The 25,756-nt window shown below is 44.0% G+C and overlaps 1 protein-coding gene and 1 long non-coding RNA gene across 2 annotated transcripts in view; one reads left to right on the plus strand and one right to left on the minus strand.

Moving 5' to 3' along the window:
- LOC141083406 (uncharacterized) overlaps positions 1 to 20,602 on the minus strand; it is an 87,669-nt gene extending 67,067 nt beyond the window's left edge. The window contains exons 1-2 of the long non-coding RNA XR_012230701.1: positions 19,432 to 20,602; positions 19,156 to 19,309 (exon numbers count right to left, since the gene is read on the minus strand). This is a non-coding gene — a long non-coding RNA (uncharacterized lncRNA). The remainder of the gene's footprint in view (positions 1 to 19,155; positions 19,310 to 19,431) is intronic.
- FGD4 (FYVE, RhoGEF and PH domain containing 4) overlaps positions 17,416 to 25,756 on the plus strand; it is a 118,919-nt gene continuing 110,578 nt past the window's right edge. Inside the window, exon 1 of the mRNA XM_073567645.1 lies at positions 17,416 to 17,670. Coding sequence (XP_073423746.1) covers positions 17,562 to 17,670 — 109 coding nt within the window. The 5' untranslated portion in view covers positions 17,416 to 17,561. The remainder of the gene's footprint in view (positions 17,671 to 25,756) is intronic.

The following is a 25,756-nucleotide window of genomic DNA, read 5'->3' on the forward strand; positions in this document are numbered from 1 at the left end:
TCACTGCCTTCTTCCTCACCACCCCCATGATCCTTCCCCACCACCCTATCATTGCCAATCTCCAATACACACACACAGCACCACTCTTATTCACACACACACACAGCACCACACCACTCTCTCATACTCACACACAAAGCAACGCACCGCATACACACAAACACACACACATGCATGCAGACAGACACACAGCACACTCACCTCTCCGCAAGTTCCCTGCAGCACATCCCGGCAGCCACTTTCTCGCCGGCAGTTTTCTGTCTGAAACAGCCGCACGCTGAATGATGACATCATCCAGCTGCATTGTCTCAGACAGGAAGCACCAGGCGGGAAGCAGGGTGCCGGGATATGAGCAGGGAACTTGCGGAGAGGTGAGTGTGCTGTGTGTCTGTCTGCGTGCATGTGTGTATGTGGTGCAGTGTGGTGCGATGCTTTGTGTGTGAGAGAGTGGAGCGGTGGTGGTGGGGCTTTACATGCGGGCAGTGTTAGCTGCTATAGAAGCTTTTATTTTATCAATGCTAATGTCCATGTTCTGTGTTACAGATGATGCAAATGATGATGCTCCTCATGGACTGATGGCCACATACAGCGATAACTCTTCGTCTGACTCTTATCATACGGTCATCGATATAGATTCAGATGGGGATCCGATCATCTCCACTAACAGTAAGTTTTCATGTTTTTATGATTTTTTTTTTAACAGAAAACATCTGACTAATATAAATAGTCTCTGAAAGAAGCGTGTAGGTGATTCCACCCTATACACAGAGGTAACTCTTGTGGTTTGCTCCCTCTATTTTTATACTGTACTGTATCGTCAGCCCATGGGGGCGTGGGGAGGTGTGAATATTCATTTCTCTTTAGCAGCAGAGACAGGTTCATGTCTCCAGCTGCTACTCCGCAGGCACAAGGAGGCCCCCTTCACTCAGGGGCCCCATAGCCACTCGCTGGGGGCCCCTAGAGCAATGGGGGCCCTAGGCAGCTGCTGACCAGTATGCCAGCAGGTGTCAGTGCCTGGGCCCACCAGAGAATCCTCCGGTTCTCTGGTGAACCATTACGACCCTGAATCCTGTGTAATCAGTGACCTAGAGACAAAACTAGTAGTATTAAGAAACACATAAAAATGGATGAAGCTGCTTTATTTTTAGTGGCTACAGGTATCTCTGGTCCATCGTGACATCACTTGTGTGGACATACGATGCTCCCTGCCATGAAGTCACAATTGTGATGTCATTGGGGGATCGATATTGTGTAAGAGAAAAAAGTCACGTGCGTCTCTGATTTCCATATCTGTGATTTCATCAGTACTATAGGGGGAACAATTACAAATATATCATAATTGGGGATTTTCTTCAACTCTGGACCCATGGCTGAAAAGAGAGTTAAACAACATCTCTAAGTCTGACCCCAGTTATGTAATTATAAATATCGACCTAGATGAGGATGTGGTCATCTCCTCTGACAGTAAGTTCTCAGGCTTTTATAACATATATTTAATAGAAACAAAAACAGTCTAATAAAAAAATCTCTAAAAGTAGATAGCTGGTTGTTTGATCCTTCTATTTTCATACTTTACAATTTAGCCGTTATAAAACCTGTAAAATGTTGATATTCTTTAACAAACGTAGAAGCTTTTATTTTAGTAATGTTATTTTGAATGTTACACCTTACAGGAGAACATTTGGATGATATAAATATTGTAAATGATGAAGCTGCGCATGGACCCACTGCCAAAAACAGAGATGTCTTCGAAAACACCGATATCTCTACGCCTGGACCCGATTATGCAATCGGCAAGGCGTCAACGTGCCAGATTAGACTGTGGTGGTTGCCTTGGACAGTAAGTTCCTTTTTTCTTCATGTTGATAAGAATATTGCTTACTACCATAAATGTAATCTGTTCTAATCTCCATAACTTGCATAAATTAAAAATCTGCCATTCTAAGCAATATATTATTGAACTGCAGTTCAAGCAATTTCTTAAAATTTCCTGGCCCTCAATCTCAGACCGACAGAGTAGAATCAATGTCCATTCATGAACAACTTATTTTTTATACACTATGATTTACAAAACAAGAGGGCAGAGAACTTATTCCGCCTCCTCCTCTGACTCCTCCTTTGTCTACTCCTCCGACTCCTCCTCTGACTCCACCTTTGCCTACTCCTCCACCTCCTCCTCTGACTTCTCCTTTGTCTACTCCTCCACCTCCTCCTCTGACTCCTCCTTTGTCTACTCCTCCACCTCCTCCTCTGACTTCTCCTTTGTCTACTCCTCCACCTCCTCCTCTGACTCCACCTTTGCCTACTCCTCCACCTCCTCCTCTGACTCCTCCTTTGTCTACTCCTCCGCCTCCTCCTCTGACTCCACCTTTGTCTACTCCTCCACCTCCTACTCTGACTCCTCCTTTGTCTACTCCTCTGCCTCCTCAAAATTTTGAGAAGCATCTTGGCCTGGACAAAGACATAGAGAAATATAAAGCCGTCATGAAGTTTATTTTTCAGGAACTTCTGGCCTATGCCAACAAAAAACAAATGTAAGGTTTTAGAGCTTTATAAATATGTTTTATGATCTATGTTATGTATTCGTATTAACAGGCAATAGGCTAAATAATTAGTAATTGGGCACTAATGACCTAAATGTCGATCCGTTACTTGTCTTTATGCAAGCTAAATCATCAGTCTGTGAGCCAAGATTTGCTGCACTATTGGAGAATTGGATTTGTCATTCTCAAATCACAAATACGATAAAGAATAATATAAATCATCTTTAATAAATCACAATACATAACACTATTGGATGAGTATATAACTACAATTAAAAATCACAAACTAGAGTGGGTGGTCATGGCAAAAACAAACAGATGAATAATCATGATCACATTTTATACATAGCAATACTGACTGAAAATGTAAAAAATCAAAAGAGCTGAGGCAGAATAACGAACTACCAACATAATACCAGATGCTAAAAGCAAATACTTGCACAAATGCTAAGCCTTAGTAATACAGAAAACCAATAATAAAAACTCAAGTCAGTACTAAGTACATTTAACCATGCTATAGTACCAAAACTGCCACTCTACCACTTAACCCTGACACTTGTTTCACCATCAATCACAGCTTTTTCATGGGGATATAGGAACAAGGTGCAGTGCTGTATATACACCATTAGGGAGGGATTGCTAGTAAGCTGTAATCTAAACATAGAAAATCCAAAAATAATAGGCAGGGTGCTATTCATATTACAGCACTGATAGGATGTAGAACATACCTGAACATAGACATTAAATAATACCCATTATGTATTACATAGTACAGTATTATAATCTATAGATAAAGGATGACATGTAAACATCTTCTGTTGCCCGTGTCATTATAACCTGTCTGCTTGTACATGTATTAATCTTTACTGTTTTGCTAATTTTGTGACATTTATATTGCAGGTGAGGCAGAGCAGGGTCTCGCTGTGAACCCACAATGAACATGGGATCCAGCTGGAGACGACAACTTTGCATCAGTAAAAAGAGGCAGATTCCAGGCTCAGTCTCTGTTCTCCACCACTGGATACGACTTTACTGGACTTTCTGCAGCTAGACGCACTCACTGAACAAGTGGGTGTCCTACTGCACAGCGAGGCAGATTCCGGGCTCGGTCTCTGTTCTCCACCATAGTATAAGACATTACTGGTTGTCTCATCTCTATTAAATAGTCTTTAACCTCTCTCTGAAATCTGACATACTATCCCGTCCATGTGCCCTGGGCCTGTCTGACCATGGATGGGATAGTATGTCATCGCGATCGGCCGCGTACACGGGTGGTGTGTGGCTGATCGCGGCTGGGTTTCTACTGATTCTCACAGCTGACACCCGGAACTAAGTAATGAGTGAGTGCTAAAATGCTTGGGTGCTCATTGCTCAGGTCGAGCAAATTGGAATACTCGGGTACTCAGACAGAACAACGAGCCCAATGTAAGTCTATGGGAGACCCAAGAATTTTTACCGCGATCCCCCCGGGGGTCCTTTTAAGGTCTAAAAACGTCTGAAAATGATGGAAACACTGCTGAAATGACACAGGGACATCATGGGGATCGCCCCTGGAAGCAATTCTGACTCCCAGTTCACAGCTTTAAACAATGTTGTCAGAGTTTCATGCCATTTTTACCAGTGCACCAAAAAACATACCAATACGAAACCAAAACGGATTTTGCTGGGAAATTTGTTAATGTACATCCTTTACAGGTTAATGGCTTGTATATAAGGCAAAATAAAAAACCCCATACCAAAATGTTCCTCCCCCACTTGGACTATGTTCAGATGCAGAGTTTTTGAAGCGTTTTTCAATTTTAACATTGCTTTCAACCAATACAAATGCATTTACTTGGAAATGTCATTGTAACATTTACCAACCCTAGCTGGCCATGTGGTGTGTGACACATAAGCAGACACATCTTGTTTCATTTATGAAAGAGGGACTCTTAAAGTCACAGAGCCTATTTTAACCAGGACATCAGGTGGCATTAATCTTCTTAAAGGGCCATTATAAAACAGTGGGTCTCCTGAACTGTTATTGTCTATGCAGTGAGTGGCTGGGCTGCCAAGAATTACGCCGCACCACAATACCCCTTTCACAAGAGGTACTGGAGGGATTCCAGAAAATATGTTGCACTGAATACAAGGCCTGGCTTGCCCCAAAGCTACATGCACCCCAATAAGCTTTTCAAGCCACGTACTGGATGGTCACCGGAAAGTCCACTTCACATTATTCATTTCATAATCCCAAACTCTTTTCTTATGCATTGACAGCAAGGTCTGACCTGCTGCCAAGTCATCTGCACCCCAATATGCCTCTGAATCCACATACTAGATGGGCCCAGGAAAATCCACTTCACATTATTCATTTTGTACTCCCATACTGTTTCCTTATGCATTGACTGCAAGGCCTGCTATGCTACCAAGTCATCTGCACCCCAATATGCCTTTGAACCCAGGTACTGGAAGGGCACAGAAAATGCACTTCACATTATTCAGTATGTACTCCCATTCTGTTTTCTTATGCATTGACTGCAAGGCCTGCCCCGCTACCAAGTCATATTCACTCAAATAGGCCTTTGAACCCACATACTGGATGGGCCCAGGAAAATCCATTTCACATTATTCATTTTGTACTCCCATTCTGTCTTCTTATGCATTGACTGCAAGGCCTGCCCCGCTACCAAGTCATATGCACTCCAATAGGCCTTTGAACCCACATACTGGATGGGCCCAGGAAAATCAACTTCACATTATTCAGTTTGTACTCCCATTTTGTCTTCTTATGCATTGACTGCAAGGCCTGCCCTGCTACCAAGTCATATGCACCCCAATAACCCCAATTCCCCCCTTGGAAGAAACATGGAGGAGGGCCTCTTAACAAAAAAATGTCCCATTAAAAAGGAGCGGGTCTCCTAGACTTGTAATGCCCTTACACGAAGTGTATGGGCTGGCAAACATTTCCCCTGTGGGGTGCACCTCAACCTTTTTCAGAACAAGTATTTTACGCACAGCATAACCACCGACCCTTGTTAATAATTCGACACTGCCTGTAGCTGCACGGAACACGTTAACCATTTTGATCTAGTGGCGGTGGATGATGAGACGTGGAGGAAGGCCTGATTACAAAATAGGCCCAAATTCTGAGAGCTGGTCTCCTAGACTTGGAATGCCCATACCCTTAGTGTATGGGTTGGCAAACATTTCCCCTTGGGGGTGTACATATTTTTTGTATTTTGGTGACGGGCATCATAACACCCTTGCCAAAAAATAGAGTGGCTGGAGCATGATGGAATACGATCATCCTGGTGTTCGAATGGTGGTGGATGGTAAGGAGGAGGAAAAGGAGGAGGAGGACACCAAATAGCCAAAATCAGGAAGCGTATACCCATGTTTGGTTGTGAAGAGGTGCATGGGAATACATCTCTCAAAATGACACTACATTGGAGTTTATGTTCCATTGTCACCATTTAGTGGTGTCGAGAAGTCAGGCCAAATCCATCCCTTGTTCATTTTTATGAGTCAGCCTGTCTGCATTTTCCTTTGAAAGGTGAATGCGCTTATCTGTGATAATTCCATCAGCGGCACTAGAAACCCACTCTGACAAAACAGTAGCGGCAGGGCAGGCCAGGACCTCCAAGACATAGAGAGCCAGTTCGTGCCACATGTCCAGCTTGGATACCCAATAATTAAAAGGCACAGAGGAATAACGGAGGACGTTGGTACGGTCAGCAAGGTACTCCCTCAGAATATTAGAAAACATTGCATTCCTAGTGAGATTACCCCGCACCTCAGTGACAGGGCGATGGGAGGGTCTTAGAAAACTGTCCCAGAGCTTTGCAGAGTTCCTTTGCCTCTGCTGGATTGGAGTTGTGTTTCTCTCTCGCCTGTCCTCCTTGGTTGGCCAATGAACTGTTATCTCTGCCACCAGCGTTTTGAGATGGGAATTTTTTGATTAATTCTGCAGCAATGGCCCTCTGGTACTGCACCATTTTGGTACACCTGTCTGCCTCTGGAACAAGAGATTAAAAGTGTCACTAGCCAGTAATGAATGTTACTCAATATTTTGACAATACGAGGGTCACGGGAAATGCAGCGCAACATAAAATCAGCCATGCTTGCCAGACTGGTAACAGGCAAGCCTTCCGTGTCCCCACCAAGAGGACGATTGACCAAGGTGTCCATCTCCTCCTCCACCTCTTCTTCCCTGTCCTCAGGCCATCCATACTGAACAGACGGTATGACAGTTGTGGTTGTAGTCCCATCTATAGCGCATGAAAGTAGCTCCTGTTCTTCCTCCTCCTCCTCTTCCTCATTGCCAACCAATCCACATTGGGATGACATGAGGCTGGGCTGTGTGTAATCACCCTGTATGGTTCCTTGATCCATGTCCTCGTGCTCCGCCTGCAATGCATCCTCTTTCATTGTAAGCAGAGAACTCTTCAGAATGCAGATGAGCGGGATGGTGACACTAATTATGGTGGACTCCTCAAAGTTTTGGAGGATGTTACATATGTCTGACATCCATGTCCACTCCTGAGGTCTTATGTGTGGAGTCAAACCTGAATAACGACCACCTTGTTGATGCTGGTATTCAATAACTGCCCTCTTCTGCTCACAAATCCTTTCCAACATATGCAGTGTAGAGTTCCAACGCATGGGGACATCACACAACAGTCGAGCCGGAATCTGCAATCGCTGCTGAAGTACGGCAAGGGTGACTGAAGCTGTAGCAAACTTTCTAAAATGGGCATACAGGCGGCGTACTTTCACAAGCAGATCCGGCAGATCCAGGTAGCTTTTTAGAAAACATTGAACAACGAGGTTAAGCACATGGGCCTGGCATGGTACGTGTGTCAGTCCGCCTTGCCTCTGAGCCGCCACCAGGTTCCTGCCATTGTCACACACAACCATGCCTGGCTGGAGGTTCAGCGGTGTCAGCTACACATCTGCCTGCTCTTTCAGAGCTGTCAACAACTCTTCAGCATTGTGCGGTTTGTCCCCTAATCAAATTAGCTTCAGCACAGCCTGTTGCCGCTTGCTGCAGTGCTTCCAGCTTGTGACTGATGTGCTAATTTCAGAGATGGAGTCTGAAGAGGAGGAGGAGGTGCAGGAGCTGTACACTGCAACCCTGACTCACGCTGACTGAAGTAGGGCCCGCAATCCTTAGCGTCAGGAGGACGTGTTCCATCCCAAGGTCTGACAGGGTCCCAGCTTCCACTATATTCACCTAGTGTGCCGTCAGTGAGATGTACCATCTTTGGCCACAAGCACTTGTCCACATGTTCATGGTTATGTGCACTTTCCCAGTAACTGCATTGTTGAGGGCACGGGTAATGTTGTGGAACACGTGCTTGTGTAATGCCTGGACGGCACAGCGAGAGAAATAGTGGCGGCTGGGGAACAAGTACCTTGGGACGTCCACCGCCATCAGGTTGCAGAAAGCTTCCGTCTCCATGAGCCTGAAAGGCAACATTTTGTGCGCAAGTCTGGTTGTCACAGTGATAACCTAGATTAAATCACAATTCCTGCTGCAGGTCAGAAAAGGGAGCTGCCTTATAAATTCTGGCCAGCAGAGGGGGTTGGTGAGTCAGCTAGAAGTGAGCTGAGGGGGTTGTCATGGAAATGAGAGCAGCTGTGAGCAAAATGACAAGACAGTTGAGCTGAGGTAAAAAGATCTTTCTGGAAGTTCCAGTCAGTTGAAGATGGGGAGCTGATCTGTGAAGAGGGAAAGGGACAAGAGCAGAAACAGAGAGGCCCTGGGGAAGCTAAAAACTGCGTATAGCAGACCCCAGAGTGAAGCGCTAATAGAGAGATAAGGGACGCCAGAGTCCTTGGTGGTCAGGAGCTGTATGTCCTGATCGCCGAATCTGAAAGTACAGAGGACTGTAAGTTGCTGTACGAGATTGAACACCTGAGGGCACGGCAGCAGATAAGGAGCCCGGGGCTGACGGTGAAAAGGACGGTACCCGTGGAATAGGCTCACGCTGTCAGCCGTACAGGTTAGAGAAACCATCAAGAAATAGAGGGTCACAGCTTAGTTACAAACAACAGAGACCCACACACAAAGCGCAGAAGGAAAGTAGGAAGGTCCCAAACCCCCACCTGGCAAGGTGGATCCCCTGAATGCCTCCAGGCGAGCCAGACTCAATCCATCACCTGTATGTGGTACTCTGGACTGCAACCTATTACCAGTAAAAGGTAAAGAAACTGCACCTCTCTGTGTCCTTCTCTCATTTCTCTGCACCCCAACGTCCACCGCCATCTTAACTATTAATCAAATATATTTGCCCCGGGACTATTGCTCTACCTGTGGGGAGCTATTTTCACATCAGCTGCGACACACCAGCAGTCTCAGTGGAACAACACCGCAGCGCTGGTCACCTCTGACCAGAATACCACAGGTGGCGTCACATATTCAACTATAAACTTTATCTTCATTTTTACCACCCTTCAATATCACACAACTTTCCCCTATTTTATTTACTGGACGCCCCAGAGCCACGGACTGGGTCACCGCCGCCGCGACGTCCCCCATTGAAGTCAATGGGCCCGGTATCGAGTACCCAACGGCCCTGCGCCGGGCGCTCCACAAGTAGATGAGGAATGTGTGAATTTAGTACTGTGGCCTGTGCGGCGTTGTCTGCGTATTTCCGCTTACATTCCAATGACTGGGGTATGGACAACTGAAGGCTGCGCTGGGACAAGGACGTGGACGTGCTTGATGATGGTGCTATTTCACTGTGGGCAACGGCAGGAGGCATCATCGCATGCACCGTGGACAGGGAATTGGCTTGCACGCACAACAGTGGAAGAAACAGTGGTATCACCTGCAGACATGGTTCCTGGAGCCTGGGGTTGGGCCCACAAAGTCAGGTGCTTTGCTGCCATGTGCCTGATTATGCTGGTGGTGGTAAGGCTGGTAGTTTTGTTACTCCTGCTGATGCTGGCATGACAGGTGTTGCAAGTGGCCTGTTTGGGGTTATCGGCAGAGTATTAAAAAACAACCAGACTCGGGAAACCCTAACAGTTGGACTGGCAACTTCCGTCATGTTGGTGTTACGGGGAATGGTTGCACGCCTTCTGTCTGCAGCCACCACACTGCTTCTTCCTGCCTGAATGGGTGCTACGCTTCCCTCTCCCTGTGTGCTGCTATCCTCGCTCTGCATGTCCTCCTGCCAGGTTGGGTCAGTTACTACATCATCCACCACCTCATCTTCCACTTTCGCACCCTGGTCCTCCTCCTGACTTTCTGGCAAATGTGTCTCATCATCATCCACCTCTTGTGACCATGGCTGCTCAAATATTTGGGCATCGCTACATGGAATCTCATCTTGCCCCGCTTCAAGTGGACCAGGCAAAAGGCACGAATCTATAAATGGAAAACTTAACAAGTCTTCGGAGTGTCTGAGTGTGGGATCAGTTGTCTCAGGGCACTCAGCATGGTGGGAGGACGGAGGATCATGGTAAGGAATATGCTGTCCAGATTCACGGCTACTCAGACTTTACCGTGTGGAAGACAGGGGGCTGGTGGTGGTTGATAAGTAACTGGAATTATCCGATATCCAACCAACAACCATTTCACAATGCTCGGGTTTCAATAGTGCTGTCTTGCTGCGGTCCCCTAGGACTTCGGACACTAAGGTCCAGAGAGAAGATGTGAGTGTTTTTTGTGGCCCAATTTCAGCTTGCCCACGGCCTTGACCTCGACATGAACCATCACCATCACGTCCACTTCCCCGTCACTTGCCACGCGCCTTGCCCATTGTAAATGGACTAGAATATTATACACGTTCACTACAAATGGCTGAATTGGGAGCAAACTTGTATGTGATACGTGTGTGGGAAAACCACATTCTAAACTATCTGGACTGTAGTTAAAAATGTTTTTTTTTTGCTATCAAATTGGTGTCAATAAGTACGGTAACAGACAGCAAAACACTAGAATATGTAGGCCTAAAATGGCCAAATGTTTTGCACAGATAGATGAGGCCTGTCACAGAGATACCGCACTGCCAAATATGTGGCCTGCTTTTTTAAAAAATGCAAGATAGTGCTGTGTATAACTAGAGTGACAGACAGGAAAACACTGGAATGCCGACCTAAAATGGCCAAACTTGGACCACGCAGATATATGAGGCCTGGCACGGAGGTACCACACTGCCAAATATGTGGCCTGCTTTTTTTTAAAATGCAAAATACTGCTGTATATAACTATAGTGACAGACAGCAAAAAAAATGGAATTTAAGCCTAAAATGCCCACATTTTTAGCACACAGATGTATGAGGCATGTCACAGATAGACCACACTGCAAAATTTGTGGCCTGTATGTATTTTTTGGAAGGTCCAGCAAAATGGTATCAAGAAATTGTGTAAGACACTCAAAAAAGATTGTGGGGGGTTTCCACAGTTTAGGCACATCAGAGGCTCTCCAAACGCGACATGACACCCACAGACCATTCCATCAAAGTCTGATTCCAAAACGTCACTACTTCCCTTCCGAGCCTCGACCTGTGCCCATACAGTAGTTTTCTCCCACATGTGGGGTATCAGCGTACGCAGAACAAACTGGACAACAACTTTTGGGGTACAATTTCTCCTGTTACCCTTGGGAAAATAAATAAAATTGGGGACCAAAAGATCATGTTTGTGGAAAAAATATGATTTTTTTAATTTTACGGCTGTACGTTATAAACTTCGGCGAAGCACTTGGGGGTTCAATGTTCTCACCGCACATCTAGATAAGTTCCTTGGGGGTATAGTTTCCAAAATGGGGTCACTTGTGGGGAGTTTCCACTGTTTAGGCACATCAGGGGCTCTCCATACGCGACATGGCATCCAATCTCAATTCCAGCCAATTTTGCGTTGAAAAAGTCAAACAGCGCTCCTTCCCTTCCCAGCTCTGCCATGCGGCCAAACAGTGGTTTACCTGCATATATGGGGTATCAGCATACTCAGGACAAATTGCACAATAACTTTTGGGGTCAAATTTTTTACCCTTGTAAAATAAAAAAAAATTGGACCTGAAGTAATTTTTTGGTGAAAAAAAGTTAAATGTTCATTTTATTTTACACATTCAAAAAATTCCTGTGAAGCACCTGAAGGGTTAATAAACTTCTTGAATGTGGTTTTGCGCACCTTGAGGGGTGCAGTTTTTAGAATGGTGTCACTTTTGGGTATTTTCTATATACCATATAGACCCCTCAAAGTGACTTCAAATGTGATGTGGTCCCCCCCAAAAAATGGTGTGGTAAAAATGAGAAATCGCTGGTCAACTTTTAACCCTTATAACTTCCTAACAAAAAAAATTTGGTTCCAAAATTGTGCTGATGTAAAGTAGACATATGGGAAATGTTACTTATTAAGTTTTTTGTGTGTCATATCTCTGTGATTTAAGGGCATGAAAATTCAAAGTTGTAAAATTGCAAAATTTTCAAATTTTTTGCCAAATTTCCTTTTTTTCACAAATAAACGCATTATATCAAATTTTACCACTAACATGAAGTACAATATGTCATGAGAAAAACAATGTCAGAATCACCGGAATCTATGGAAGCGTTCCAGAGTTATGGCCTCATAAAGGGACAGTAGTCAGAATTGTAATATTGGCCCGGTGTAACAGGCCAGATTAACCCCCCGCCCAGAATATACCTGGGATAAAAGTGGCCTAGGCTAGATTAGACCCCTCCGGGTCAGAATATACCCCAGCTGCTGTAGATCAGGCAGTACACGGGTGGCAGAGACAGCAAACGAGGTCCCAGGCAGCACACGGGGACCCCAGGCAGCACACAGGGCCACAGGCAGCACACAGGGCGACAGGCAGCACACGGGGCCCCATGCACAGCACAGGGGCCACAGGCAGCACACAGAAGCCCCAGGCAGTGCACAGGGGCCCCAGGCAGCACACGATGCCCCAGACAGCACACGGGGGCAACAGGCAGCGCACGGGGCCCCAGGCAGAACACATGGCCCCAGAAAGGGCACAGGTGCCACAGGCAACACACGGGGCCCCAGGAAGCACACAGAGCCCCTGGCTGCACATTGGGCCCCAGGCAGAGCACAGGGCCCCAGGCAGCACACAGGGGGTCCCAACATCGCACAGGGGGGCAGAAACAGCGCACAGGGGGGAGAGACAGTCTCTCCCCCTTGCGATCTGTCTCTGCCCCCCTGTGCACTGCCTGGGGCCCCTGTGCTCTGCCTAGGGTCCCGGGTCCCGTGTGCTGTCTGGGGAACCTGTGCTCTGCCTGGGGCCCCGTGTGCTGCCTGGGGCCCCTGTGCTCTGCCTGAGGCCCCGTGTGCTGCCTGGGGCCCCTGTGCTCTGCCTGGGGCCCCGTGTGCTGCTTGGGGCCCTGTGCGCTGTCTGGGGCCCTATGTGCTGCCTGGGGCCCCTGTGTACTGCCTGGGGCTGTGTGTGCTTCCTGGGGCCCCCTTGTGCTGCCTGGGAACCCGTTCGCTGTCTCTGCTCCTGTGTGCTTCCTGGGGCCCCCGTGTGCTGCCTTGGACCCCGTTCGCTGTCTCTGCCCCCCGTGTGCTGCCTGGGGCCTCGTGTACTGCCTGATCTACAGCAGCTGGGGTATATTCTGACCCAGAGGGGTATAATCTGGCCTAGACCACTTTAACCCCGGGTATATTCTGGGCGGGGGGGTTAATCTGGCCTGTTACACCGGGATTAGTCTGCTCTTAAAGGGATGGCATGTCCCAGTTTCAATTGTATCTGCATCCTGTATAATGTGAATAAAGCTTAATATAATGGTGGTGCAGGGAGTCATCAGCTCCCTGCTCCACCATCCAGTTTGTGTGGGCTCCCTGCCCCGCCATTGGCTAGAATGTGCCTACTGAGCTGAGCCTCGCACAACATAGAGTGACGCAGGTCAGCTCTTCTCAACTCGGGAACTCGACTAGGTGAGTGTTTGACCTTTTTTTTTAGCACATTCTGAGCTGGGAGAAACTATGGAGTCATCATACTTTGTATGGGGCACCATGGGAGAATCATAATGTAGGTGGGACGAAGTATGTCAACCTCTTTCCTGTCTTTCAAAGTTGAGAGGTATGTACAGTATATGGAAGGAAGAGGAGACACTCCTAGACGAGGATGTGTAGACGACCTGCAGTCTTCAGGAATGTTGAGCAAGGATACGAGTGGAGACTTGTTCCTTCATGGAACGACGTTCTCTTAGATCTCTATTATGGCTCCTCTGCTCCTATCTCCACCCACGCCAGGAAGAATATAATTCTATGATGGGGAAAGCAACCCCGGACGCACTTTAAAAAGAACATATCACCAGGTCAAAAGTGTCCAGTTCTTACTCCTATTTTATTCCTGAGGCTCCCTTGAGTATTCTGATTTTTGCTTTTTTAAAAAATATGCCATACAGTTCCACAGATATGGGCATTTTTTTTTTTTAGGACCTTTCTAAAGGGGGCGTTACAGGGTAATAATGCAGAGCAGCCTAAAGACCCGCCCCTGAGGAGCCTGTGAGGGAGACCTCCATTGATTGTGCTAAGTATTAGATTGCAGGATTGGATAACTAATAATTTAGGCTCTTGAACACTTTGAGGCCCTGTACACCATGTATAACACGTATGTAATATATTACACAGACTGTGCGGGTATTTCTTACTTTACCATTACATTAAATATTTTAGGCGTGTTACCTGATAACCTATAAAAGTCGGGAGCAGCAATGTAAGGCACAAATAGCTGACAATAATAATGATACTGCGAGAACGGTGATTTCTCTGCTTACAGTAATGACATCATACTGCACGTTCTCACATCACATTGTGCTTGTTCCCCATTTCTTGCATTTACGGTAAGATCTTTAATTCCCAACATAGTTGTCAGTTACATTCAAGATCAGTGAATCAGTGAAAGATTCTTGTACATAGGGGCAGTATTATAGTAGTTATATTCTTGTACATAGGGGCAGTATTATAGTAGTTATATTCTTGTACATAGGGGACATTATTATAGTAGTTATATTCTTGTACATAGGAGCAGTATTATAGTAGTTATATTCTTGTACATAGGGGCAGTATTATAGTAGTTATATTCTTGTACATAGGTGCAGTATTATAGTAGTTATATTCTTGTACATAGGGGCAGTATTATAGTAGTTATATTCTTGTACATAGGAGCAGTATTATAGTAGTTATATTCTTGTACATAAGGGGCAGTATTATAGTAGTTACATTCTGGTACATAAGAGCAGTATTATAGTAGTTATATTCTTGTACATAGGAGCAGTATTATAGTAGTTATATTCTTGTACATAGGGGCAGTATTATAGTAGTTATATTCTTGTATATAGGGGGCAGTATTATAGTAGTTATATTCTTGTACATAGGGAGCAGTATTATAGTAGTTATATTCTTGTACATAGGGGCAGTATTATAGTAGTTATATTCTTGTACATAGGGGGCAGTATTATAGTAGTTATATTCTTGTACATAGGGGCAGTATTATAGTAGTTATATTCTTGTACATAGGGGTAGTATTATAGTAGTTATATTCTTGTACATAGGGGGCAGTATTATAGTAGTTATATTCTTGTACATAGGGGCAGTATTATAGTAGTTATATTCTTGTACATAGGGAGCAGTATTATAGTAGTTATATTCTTGTACATAGGGGTAGTATTATAGTAGTTATATTCTTGTACATAGGGGGCAGTATTATAGTAGTTATATTCTTGTACATAGGGGGCAGTATTATAGTAGTTATATTCTTGTACATAGGGGCAGTATTATAGTAGTTATATTCTTGTACATAGGGGGCAGTATTATAGTAGTTATATTCTTGTACATAGGGGCAGTATTATAGTAGTTATATTCTTGTACATAGGGGTAGTATTATAGTAGTTATATTCTTGTACATAGGGGGCAGTATTATAGTAGTTATATTCTTGTACATAGGGGCAGTATTATAGTAGTTATATTCTTGTACATAGGGAGCAGTATTATAGTAGTTATATTCTTGTACATAGGGGTAGTATTATAGTAGTTATATTCTTGTACATAGGGGGCAGTATTATAGTAGTTATATTCTTGTACATAGGGAGCAGTATTATAGTAGTTATATTCTTGTACATAGGGGCAGTATTATAGTAGTTATATTCTTGTACATAGGGAGCAGTATTATAGTAGTTATATTCTTGTACATAGGGGTAGTATTATAGTAGTTATATTCTTGTACATAGGGGGCAGTATTATAGTAGTTATATTCTTGTACATAGGGAGCAGTATTATAGTAGTTATATTCTTGTACATAGGGGTAGTATTATAGTACTTATATTCTTGTACATAGGGAGCAGTATTATAGTAGTTATATTCTTGTACATAGGGGTAGTATTATAGTAGTTATATTCTTGTACATAGGGAGCAGTATTATAGTAGTTATATTCTTGTACATAGGGACAGTATTATAGTAGTTATATTCTTGTATATAGGGCAGTATTATAGTAGTTATATTCTTGTACATAGGGGCAGTATTATAGTAGTTATATTCTTGTACATAGGGAGCAGTATTATAGTAGTTATATTCTTGTACATAGGGGTAGTATTATAGTAGTTATATTCTTGTACATAGGGGTAGTATTATAGTAGTTATATTCTTGTACATAGGGAGCAGTATTATAGTAGTTATATTCTTGTACATAAGGGTAGTATTATAGTAGTTATATTCTTGTACATAGGAGCAGTATTATAGTAGTTATATTCTTGTACATAGGGAGCAGTATTATAGTAGTTATATACTTGTACATAGGGGCAGTATTATAGTAGTTATATTCTTGTACATAGGGGCAGTATTATAGTAGTTATATTCTTGTACATAGGAGCAGTATTATAGTAGTTATATTCTTGTACATAGGAGCAGTATTATAGTAGTTATATTCTTGTACATAGAGGCAGTATTATAGTAGTTATATTCTTGTACATAGGGGCAGTATTATAGTAGTTATATTCTTGTACATAGGGGCAGTATTATAGTAGTTATATTCTTGTACATAGGAGGCAGTATTATAGTAGTTATATTCTTGTACATAGGGGCAGTATTATAGTAGTTATATTCTTGTACATAGGGGGCAGTATTATAGTAGTTATATTCTTGTACATAGGGGCAGTATTATAGTAGTTATATTCTTGTACATAGAGGCAGTATTATAGTAGTTATATTCTTGTACATAGGGGCAGTATTATAGTAGTTATATTCTTGTACATAGGGGCAGTATTATAGTAGTTATATTCTTGTACATAGGGGCAGTATTATAGTAGTTATATTCTTGTACATAGGGGCAGTATTATAGTAGTTATATTCTTGTACATAGGAGCAGCATGAGTTCATACAGTTAATTATTATACGCCGCCATGAGACAGCTGTGAGTCCTGCTCAGGAGTACCCTACTTGCCCTATAATTTAGCAGACAGGGCTGATTGCACAGATTACACTCTCCATACACCGCGCTGTTGTGTAATCCTTTTCTTTCCACCTGTATGGCCCCGGGTGCACCAGGCTGATCTATACAGCCCGGGCGGCAGTGGAAATAAATAGTCCCAATGGGCATTTTGCGCAATTCGCCATTTTGCCTCATCCTGGGGATTTAGATTTGGGGCTATGGCAGCGAACCTAATAATTGCACGTGGTTTGTTGTAGGATCAGAGTGTACAACGCCCTACATGTTTGCTCCGTGCCCGCAGAGTTTTCGCTCCTGTGTTTGCAGGAAGCCATGTGAGCACATTGTTCTATACTGGGAAAGCCTCAGCCATAGTAACCGCACAGGTAACCCAGGAGCTGTGATCCTCAGGTGAGCTGCCCCCCCCAGGTGTGGGCGTGGCCAAGGAGGTGGGCGTGGCCATGCATTCCTCTGTGCTGCTGCTGCAGTCTCTGGCTCAGTGTGGAGCTGACTCTGCATCCAGGGACTGGATATTGTGGGGCTGCACAGGGAGATCCCTCTAAATGCACATTCTGGGGGCATCTGAGGAGTATTGGACCCTGGGATTATAATCTGGACCTCTGCCTGGATTTGGCAACCATGAGCTCAGATGATTTTAGGAGAGTGGCTTTTAGGAGGAAATCTAACCCCTGTTTGCCCAGCGGACCACTAAGGGTGCGTAATCCTACAGAGAACGGGGCTCTGGACGGTGAGTACGGGCGATGGCTCGTTATATGGCATTATTGGTGCATGACGGAAAAAAAGCACTAAAGTTCATCCGTTTCTGGAAAAGTTGGGTGACATCCAATATGGCAGCTACTATTTGGCACTACTCAACTTTCCTAGAGCCCTGAATGACAAAAGAGCCTAATTATACGGCGGTGGACACTTTTCTCCTGTGTTATTGTCTTTCTAGTCAGACTGGTCATTCGGGCAGCGCCGGCTCCCAGCGTTTACTAGCCCTCGGGCAACAATGCCCTTTTGCCTTTGAAGAGATATAACTTACCTTTTTTTTTTTCCTGTCTCGGTGTTGTGTCTGGCATAAAAATTCTGATCCATTTATTTGCATAATTATGTGAGCAGAAATATGAAGGTTTTTTTTTTTTTTTAAATTTATTACATTTTTTATATCAATTATTAAAAAATTGCAAATTCATCATACAAGTAACTTTCTTGCGTGTGTGCAAACATGGGGGTCCTTCTGTAAGCCCCCTCGCTGCCACGACAATCCTGTGGTGGAAAAGGGGTCGGACAGGACAACTTCCCTCATTTCCAACCCCTTATATGCAGCGGATGCTATTGGCTGTGGCATCTAAGGGGTTAAGTTTCCCTAGACCTGGGCGCCGCCGGCTGTATAATACAGCCGGCACTGATGCTGTATGAAGAAGAGCATATCTGGGCAAAATAGGGCATGCATTCAGGATTCTGGGAAAGTTGGGTGAATCCCCCATGTGTAGTCTGTAAGGGTGTGTGCACACGCTGTGGATTCAGCTGCGGGTCCGCAGCAGTTTTTGCTGCGGTGTACAGTACCATTATTCCCTATGGGAATAAAAAACTGCAGTGCAGACGGTGCGGATTTTTCCACGCAGTTTCGAAACCGCAGAAAGAGTTGACATGTCAATTCATCCATTGTGGAGATGAAAAACCGCAGGGCAATCCTGCAGATTTACCTGCGGATTTTACAAAATCCGCGCGGCCAAATCCGCAGAGCATTACGCAGCGTGTGCACATAGCCTAAGGGCAACCAAACTGTCAGCCATGTTTTCCATGAGAGGCCGACCTCATGTGCGGCTGTGCCCTGTGATCACACACGCGCCTGAGTCACTGAGTCAACACTTGTCATTATAGTCCCACCAGTCCGGGCCTGGTACATAATGGTGTCTACTGCCATATACTGTATTCATTATTGATGAGCGTGCTGGGATAAGGTGTTATCTGAGCATGCTCGGAGGCTAACCGGGTGTCTTCGGCGTGCTCGAATAACATGTCCGAGTCCCCGCTCCTGTATGCCTCACGGCTGTTATTGGGGTGCTAGTAAAGGGAAAGGAGCTGAGCTGTAATACCACACACAACCTGTACTCAAGGGTGGCGCTATACAGCCACTTTTGTATTTTTGTCTCTTTTCCTACTGACATTCATTGCAGGAGACTTAGCAGTGTTAGTGCTTTGTCACGTGATCGGTGAGTGTCCTCACCTGTGGCATCGGCACCTCCTGTCGTGACTGTCACTGCGGATTACGTCCCCTCCCTCGGGTTCATCTGGTTACATGAACACGGGCATTGTCCACACGTTCGTAGGCTTCGGCCCGGCCCAAGGATGAGGGTCATGCTGCAGTTATGAGGCAGAGTCTGCAAAAAATGGAAATTTATGGAAGACTGTTCACATCTGGAACCGACGGCCCCCTTCCCAAAATGACATCTATGCCCTTCTAACCTCTGTGTTGCCACCTCTCTACACGGTCTCTTCTCACCTTAGATAATTCAGCGTTTTTCCCTGTGTTTCGTTTTTTTATCCTCCGCCTCGTTCTGACCACCACTGCAGACTACCCCTTTGATCCTTCCACCTTTTATCCTCTTGGCAGACCACCATTCTTCTGTTTTAGCTTTGGATCCTCCCGGTTGACACAACCAGCCTCCCAGTAACCTGTTTCCCGGGCATCTGTTTTCATCCCCTCCTCCAGTCCGGACATCTTCTGCCGCCCATACTTACCGACAATCCAGCCAACTGGACCACAATGGCGCATAATCTATGCCTTAAAGTGGGCGTTTTGGGGATGTTTCTCGGGCGGGGATCAATATATCCCAAATTTGGCATTCTAACATCAGAGGCCAATCGATGGCTACTTGGAAGGTTACGACTATCTAAAAAGTCCATACCGATGTGAGGGGTTAAAAGAAAGCCTATAACCCCTCCTGACATACTTACTTTCCTCATAAAAAGCCGGTGAAACCTCTTTCCTTAGACCTCCTTGTTGTTCCGGTCCTCAGTTGTTCCTCCTGGCAATATAAAAATTGACAACTGTTTACTACCATTCCTGGTATCGATGGCACATGCCTCTAATTGGCTTTTTTTTACTGTATATGTATAGAAAAGGGAAATGGTAACGCCCTGTTGTCAATTTCTCCATTTCCAGGAGGAATAACGGAGGAATGACAAGCTCTAAGAAGAGATTCCACAGTTCTTTCATTTGAATTTTAAAGCGTTTCCTCAAACTGACGACAGATATGTTACCATCTACTGTTAGATTGACTTGTTTGCAAAAATGTTGGCACCCAAAATCTTAGTAAGACCTCCGATAGACAAAAACAGGGAGGCAGCTGCACGTGTAATATATTCGGGCTTGTCTCAGGAATGTTCTCTGTTCTGTCTTGTCTCACACGTGTTATCACTTCATGTTTTTACGGCAGTATTTTGACCTCTTTTTGTAGGCAGCCATGCTGGGCATTGTAGTCCCTTAGATTACTAGCAGAATTTCCTTTGTCCGTAATAAGGACACAATTAGAGGGCTCCGATCAACACCGCCGCCTTTTTTCTAAATCCTCAGCCCCAGGACACGGGTGGTGATTGCGGTGATGTAATTGTTTTTAGCGCAGTACAGATGTCGGCGCGGATACATTCACAGTTTGTTTGTTTTTTTTCTTCTGGGACAAAAGTTACGCAACTTATTGACCTAATTTGAAAAAGTGTACACGCCCCTACCCAACAGACGTCTCCTATCATTTCACATTCATCACACTCGATCACTTATTCGAGAAATGGACTGGGCGCACGATTACTGTCTTCAGCCGACGTTTCTAGGCTACAGGTGGAAAAGTAATGAACCCTTAAATTTAAAGGGGTGCTCCCCTTTGGACTGTCTATTTATTGGAAGGATTCATTTAAAATAAGCTGATCACAGTCTGTTCTCTAACTGCAATCCCTAGCGATCAATCTGTGGGTAACTTGGCATCAAGTCTTCAGTTTTCCTGCAGTGCCCCCGCAGGACAAATTGAGTATTACACCATGTTCATTTAAAGGGTTATTCCCTGATAGAATAAGTAATCCTTTTATCCAAAGGTAGGTCGGCTAACTTGGTTATCCAACTGCTGGGGCCTAATGATCTCGAGATCAAGGCTCTGAAACCCCGAGAACGAAGCTCTGCAGTCCCATCCTGCCCATTCTCATGGCACTGCTGAGGACAGGAGTCAGGACTTGACTATTTCCTGCAGTCCCATCGACACTGAATGGAGCAGAGTCCGAGCACTCTCCCCACCTGCTCCAATCCGGATGGGACTGCAGAGCAACAATACCAGACATGTCCAATTGGTCAATTTCTACTCCTTAGAATGGTCCCTAGAGAACAGATAATCACAAAGAGTTCCCCTGCTGGGATGTGCAGTGATCAGCTGTCAGAAAACTTATTGGTAAGTGTTCTTTTTCCCTACAGTGCCTCCACAGGGGGTATGAAGTATTACACACTTCCCACTCAAATGAATGGGTTCTCTGTGTAATGCAGGTCAGAAGAGGTAGCAAAGATGCCAGCAAGTAAAAATGGCTTCTCAGACCTCTGGGTCAAAAGCCACGGACGATCAACATGACCCCTGAATGATGGTCCTGAAAATAGATGTGCATAGGAGCTGTATATACAAAATTATACCCTTTTTTTTTTTCAGAATTTTTTTTTTTATGAGAGAAACTTAACATGTTTTTTTTTTTTGCCATATACTGTATTTCATTGTCTTGTTTTGCTTCCCTCTTCAAGCACCAAACTTTTATTTCAATGCCCAATTCATGCTCCTTTTACAAGCTGCTTTTAACTGCAGCTCTGCAAAGATCTACCCACAATATTCAAACAGTCAGTGAACGGGAGTTTAATGCTGGTGGGTGTGGACCCACTGTGCCATGGGCCGGGCTTACCCTGGAGGGGCGTGACTAAGTGTCTACCCTCCACTAAGGCCTCTGATGGTGAGGATAAGCTGGGCTGCCGGTAGACGCCAGGTACCACCCCAGGGCTGTCCACGGGGCTGCAGCAGCTGACTAGAGGGTTAGAGGCATGTGAATGGGATACAGGAGGGTGAGACAGAGGCGTAATCAGATGGGTCGGAGTACAAAGCCGAGGTCAGGAGCGCAGAGGTCAGACAGGACGGTTACACAAGCTGGTTCGATATCGTGAGCATCAAGACAAATGCATAAACAAGACACTAGCTGACAAATGATTTAGCGTCCACCTTTTGGGCAAAAAGTGGTGGAAAGAGCTGCCTAATATAGACCCTGCTGTCACGGGATAGACCTGGGAACCTAATCTCTGAAGGACACAGCAGGGTTAAATTCCTGCAGAAGCTGGCCATGGCCCTTAAGGCTCAACGAGATGACCTGGTAGGAGGAGACACCCTGTGGTGACCAACATGAGTAGGACGCTGAGGAGTTATGCGAGTCACCGCTGTGACAGGGACTTTTCCTGTTGGAGTACGGGATAAGGAGCATAGAGGCTCGGACCGGGAAAGTCCTGTTGACCAACTGTCTTGAATACAGTGGACAGATCTTTGCTGAGCAGCAGTTAAAAGCAGCTTCTAAAGGAGCATGAACTGGGAATTAAACTAACACTTTGGGAGAAAAGGAAGGAAAATAAATAAGCTAATGAAGTATATTACACAATTTTATAACTCCGCTATGCCTGGAGGATAATTAAATTTAAAAAAAATTGAGTTACTCTTTAAGGAAGTCCAATTATTAGGTAGCCATTCAGCACAATAATGAAATCATTTAGATGGTTTCATTGGCGCCTCTGAGCCTCATGGTCGGTTTTGGAACTGCAGGTGACTTGTAATTTTTTTTTTTTTTTTTTTTTTTTTTCGGATTCCTTACAAGTGCTGAGCGTATAATCCTGCCCGTCGCTTGTCATTAGGTTGGTCATGTGCCCAGATATTCTACTTTAATAATAAAAGCTTTTGTCCCAACCGGTCTATCAGGAATAATGAACCATCCGGGAAAATTTGAGTCAGTTGGTGTCTGAATTCTAATTTGTGAAGTAATTTTCATATAATGGCATAAACATTTATATCCGGCCTCCAGAGGGTTTAAAAAAAAAAAAATGTTAGCACTGAATTAACCACGTCAAGTCCAGGGCATTCTGAGCTTTCAGGTCGCAATGCCGTTTGTTTATTTATTTTTTTGCTTTTTGTTAGATTTCAATTTATTTTTTTTTGTCTTTTAAAAAGACCAATGATGTTTTTTTGTAACAAAAAAATAATTTTTTTTATATATTTGAAAAAGTTTTTAAAAAATTTTTGTAAACTGAAAATTTGTGTTTATCATCTTCCATGTAATGTTTTGGGGCAATTTGTTCAGGTTGATGGTTGTTGTTTTTTTTTTTTTGGGGGGGGGGGGGGGGGGTTTCTATACAATTTTTTTTTATTTTATTTTTTTTATAATTTCTTTTTTTTTTTTTTTTTTAGTTGAAGATCAGATTCAGCAGCAACATTCATTGCATATTTTTTTTTTTTTTTTTTTTTTTGTCTTTTTTTTTACCTCTGCACTGAAATTTTTCTGCAAACCTTCATCAATTCTGCCACATGTGAACATAACCTTATAGTCTGCCCCTTAAAGGTCATCAGAACAATTTGAAGGACCTTATTTTATGTCCCAGTATTCAAGATGAGGTTATAAAGTTTTGTTTTTTTGTAGACTAAAATACCCTTTTATCACCTATTTTTGGGAAAATTTAGATGGTGGGACCCCCACTGATCACCAGAATAAAGGACCTACTTTTCTCCCCTGATGCTCCGTTGGCTCCAAGACTGACCAGGAGAAGTTGAATGGAGCATTGCGATATGTAACGCTAACGTATCATGCCCCACATTACTGTTAACTTCGCCATGCCATAGACTTTGAATGGAGTAGTCTTCAATAACCCTTAAAGGGTTTTTTTCCCATCTTCATATATGGGTATTTTCGGATAGAGCTTTTAAAAACAAACAATTTTCCAATTTATTGCTTATTAAAATTTTCAGCCGTTCTTGAGATATTAACACTTTTGCTGCTCGTTGCCTTGGAGACCGACCATCACTGCCAGACAGCAGGACACGCGCAGTGCTTACATTCTATTTTCAGTTGAGCTTGTAAGCAGAGTTTTAAAGCTGGCCAGGATTGCTGGAGCTCGCTATTACCTCCTAATCCTGGCCATCTTCAGCTTAGAGCTTACAAGCTCAACAGCAGCGGTGGTCGGTCTCCTAGGCAATGAGCTGCAAGCAAAAGAAAAGTGTTAATATCTCAAGGACAGTTGCAAATTTTAAAATGTAATAAATTGCAAAAGTGATTGTTTTTACAAGCTCTATCCAAGCTCTATATCTGTGTAGACAGGGGAAAAAAAGCACTTTAAGTAGATGAAAAGTCGAACCGATGACCATTTAACCAATTAAGTAATAGAAACTTCTCTAAACACTAGTTTATAGTGGGTGCATGTTATAATTTTCTATATAGGATAATCTTGGTAACTTGTCATTAAGTATTTGCATTCTCGCTTCATGGGACGTCATAATATATAAATCTCCTCCCGTTCTCTTGGTATTTCTTGGAAGATTACTATCTTTGTTCCCTGATCCACCTTGGGTGTTTCCTAGGATCTGCAGGTATTAACCTGTCTATCTCAAGCCACGCTGCATTGGAAAGTTTGCAGAGCTCAGGATATCCATATCTAGTATTTTTTGTTTTTTTACGGTGACAATATTCTCCAGCCACCACTAGAGGGAGTCAGTGTATAAGTCATGTGCAGAAAGCTCCCTCTAGTGGTGGTTTCAGACAACCAAAATTTTCACATTTTCCTTGTTTTTAAATTTTTTTTATTTGGAACTTTGCAACCCAAAATGGAGCTTTGAACCCTGTAAATAAAAATATATAAAGAAATGAATCCTCGCATAATTTAGGACTTAATAAAAAATAAAAGTTGAAGATTTGCTTTACATTTCTTGGTAGCAAGGCTTATCTCCAAGCTCCTGGTTTGTTCCCTTCGCTTTGCTGCTGTTGTGGACTTGGTGCCTTTTGTTCACGATTTCCTCACCTGGGAGAGCACTTGAACATTAGAAAAGTAGATAAGAGAGTCATTTATTAATCCGGTCTCAAAGTTCGCTCTCAAAGGAATTCTTACAAAGACGAATTCCAACAAAAAGAAAAACTCGCGTTGAATGTGTAATTTGCCCTCCAAGATGTCCTTTCCAAGAATTAGATTCTATTTTTAATAGAAATGGATTGGAAGGGGTAAAAAAAAAGCTCAATGTGAATAACACTAAACAGGCGCCGATCCACTTGATGTATCATCATCGCTTAACACTTTTTTTGAGCAGAAAATCCAAATAAAAGAATCCTCAAGTTACCTATTGTAATAAGTGGCCTGATATTCTGTGTATACTTTTAGATAGATGGGTGCACATCCCACTCACACAGAAATATCCACCTAATGAACCCCTTTGGTGTTCCGACACAGTATGTATAACTTTCATGGCCCCCACAGATCCTCACACACAGCAAGATGGCCCCACAGTACATTCCCACCACACAGTATGATGGCCCCACAGTACATTCCCCCACACACAGTATGATGGCCCCACACTACATTCCCCCACACACAGTATGATGGCCCCACACTACATTCCCCCACACACAGTATGATGGCCCCACAGTACATTCCCACCACACAGTATGATGGCCCCACAGTACATTCCCCCACACACAGTATGATGGCCCCACACTACATTCCCCCACACACAGTATGATGGCCCCACAGTACATTCCCACCACACAGTATGATGGCCCCACAGTAC

Source organism: Dendrobates tinctorius, unplaced genomic scaffold (genome assembly GCF_039654945.1).
Source record: "Dendrobates tinctorius isolate UK_male_01 unplaced genomic scaffold, ASM3965494v1 ptg000020l, whole genome shotgun sequence".
Classification (NCBI taxonomy): domain Eukaryota; kingdom Metazoa; phylum Chordata; class Amphibia; order Anura; family Dendrobatidae; genus Dendrobates; species Dendrobates tinctorius.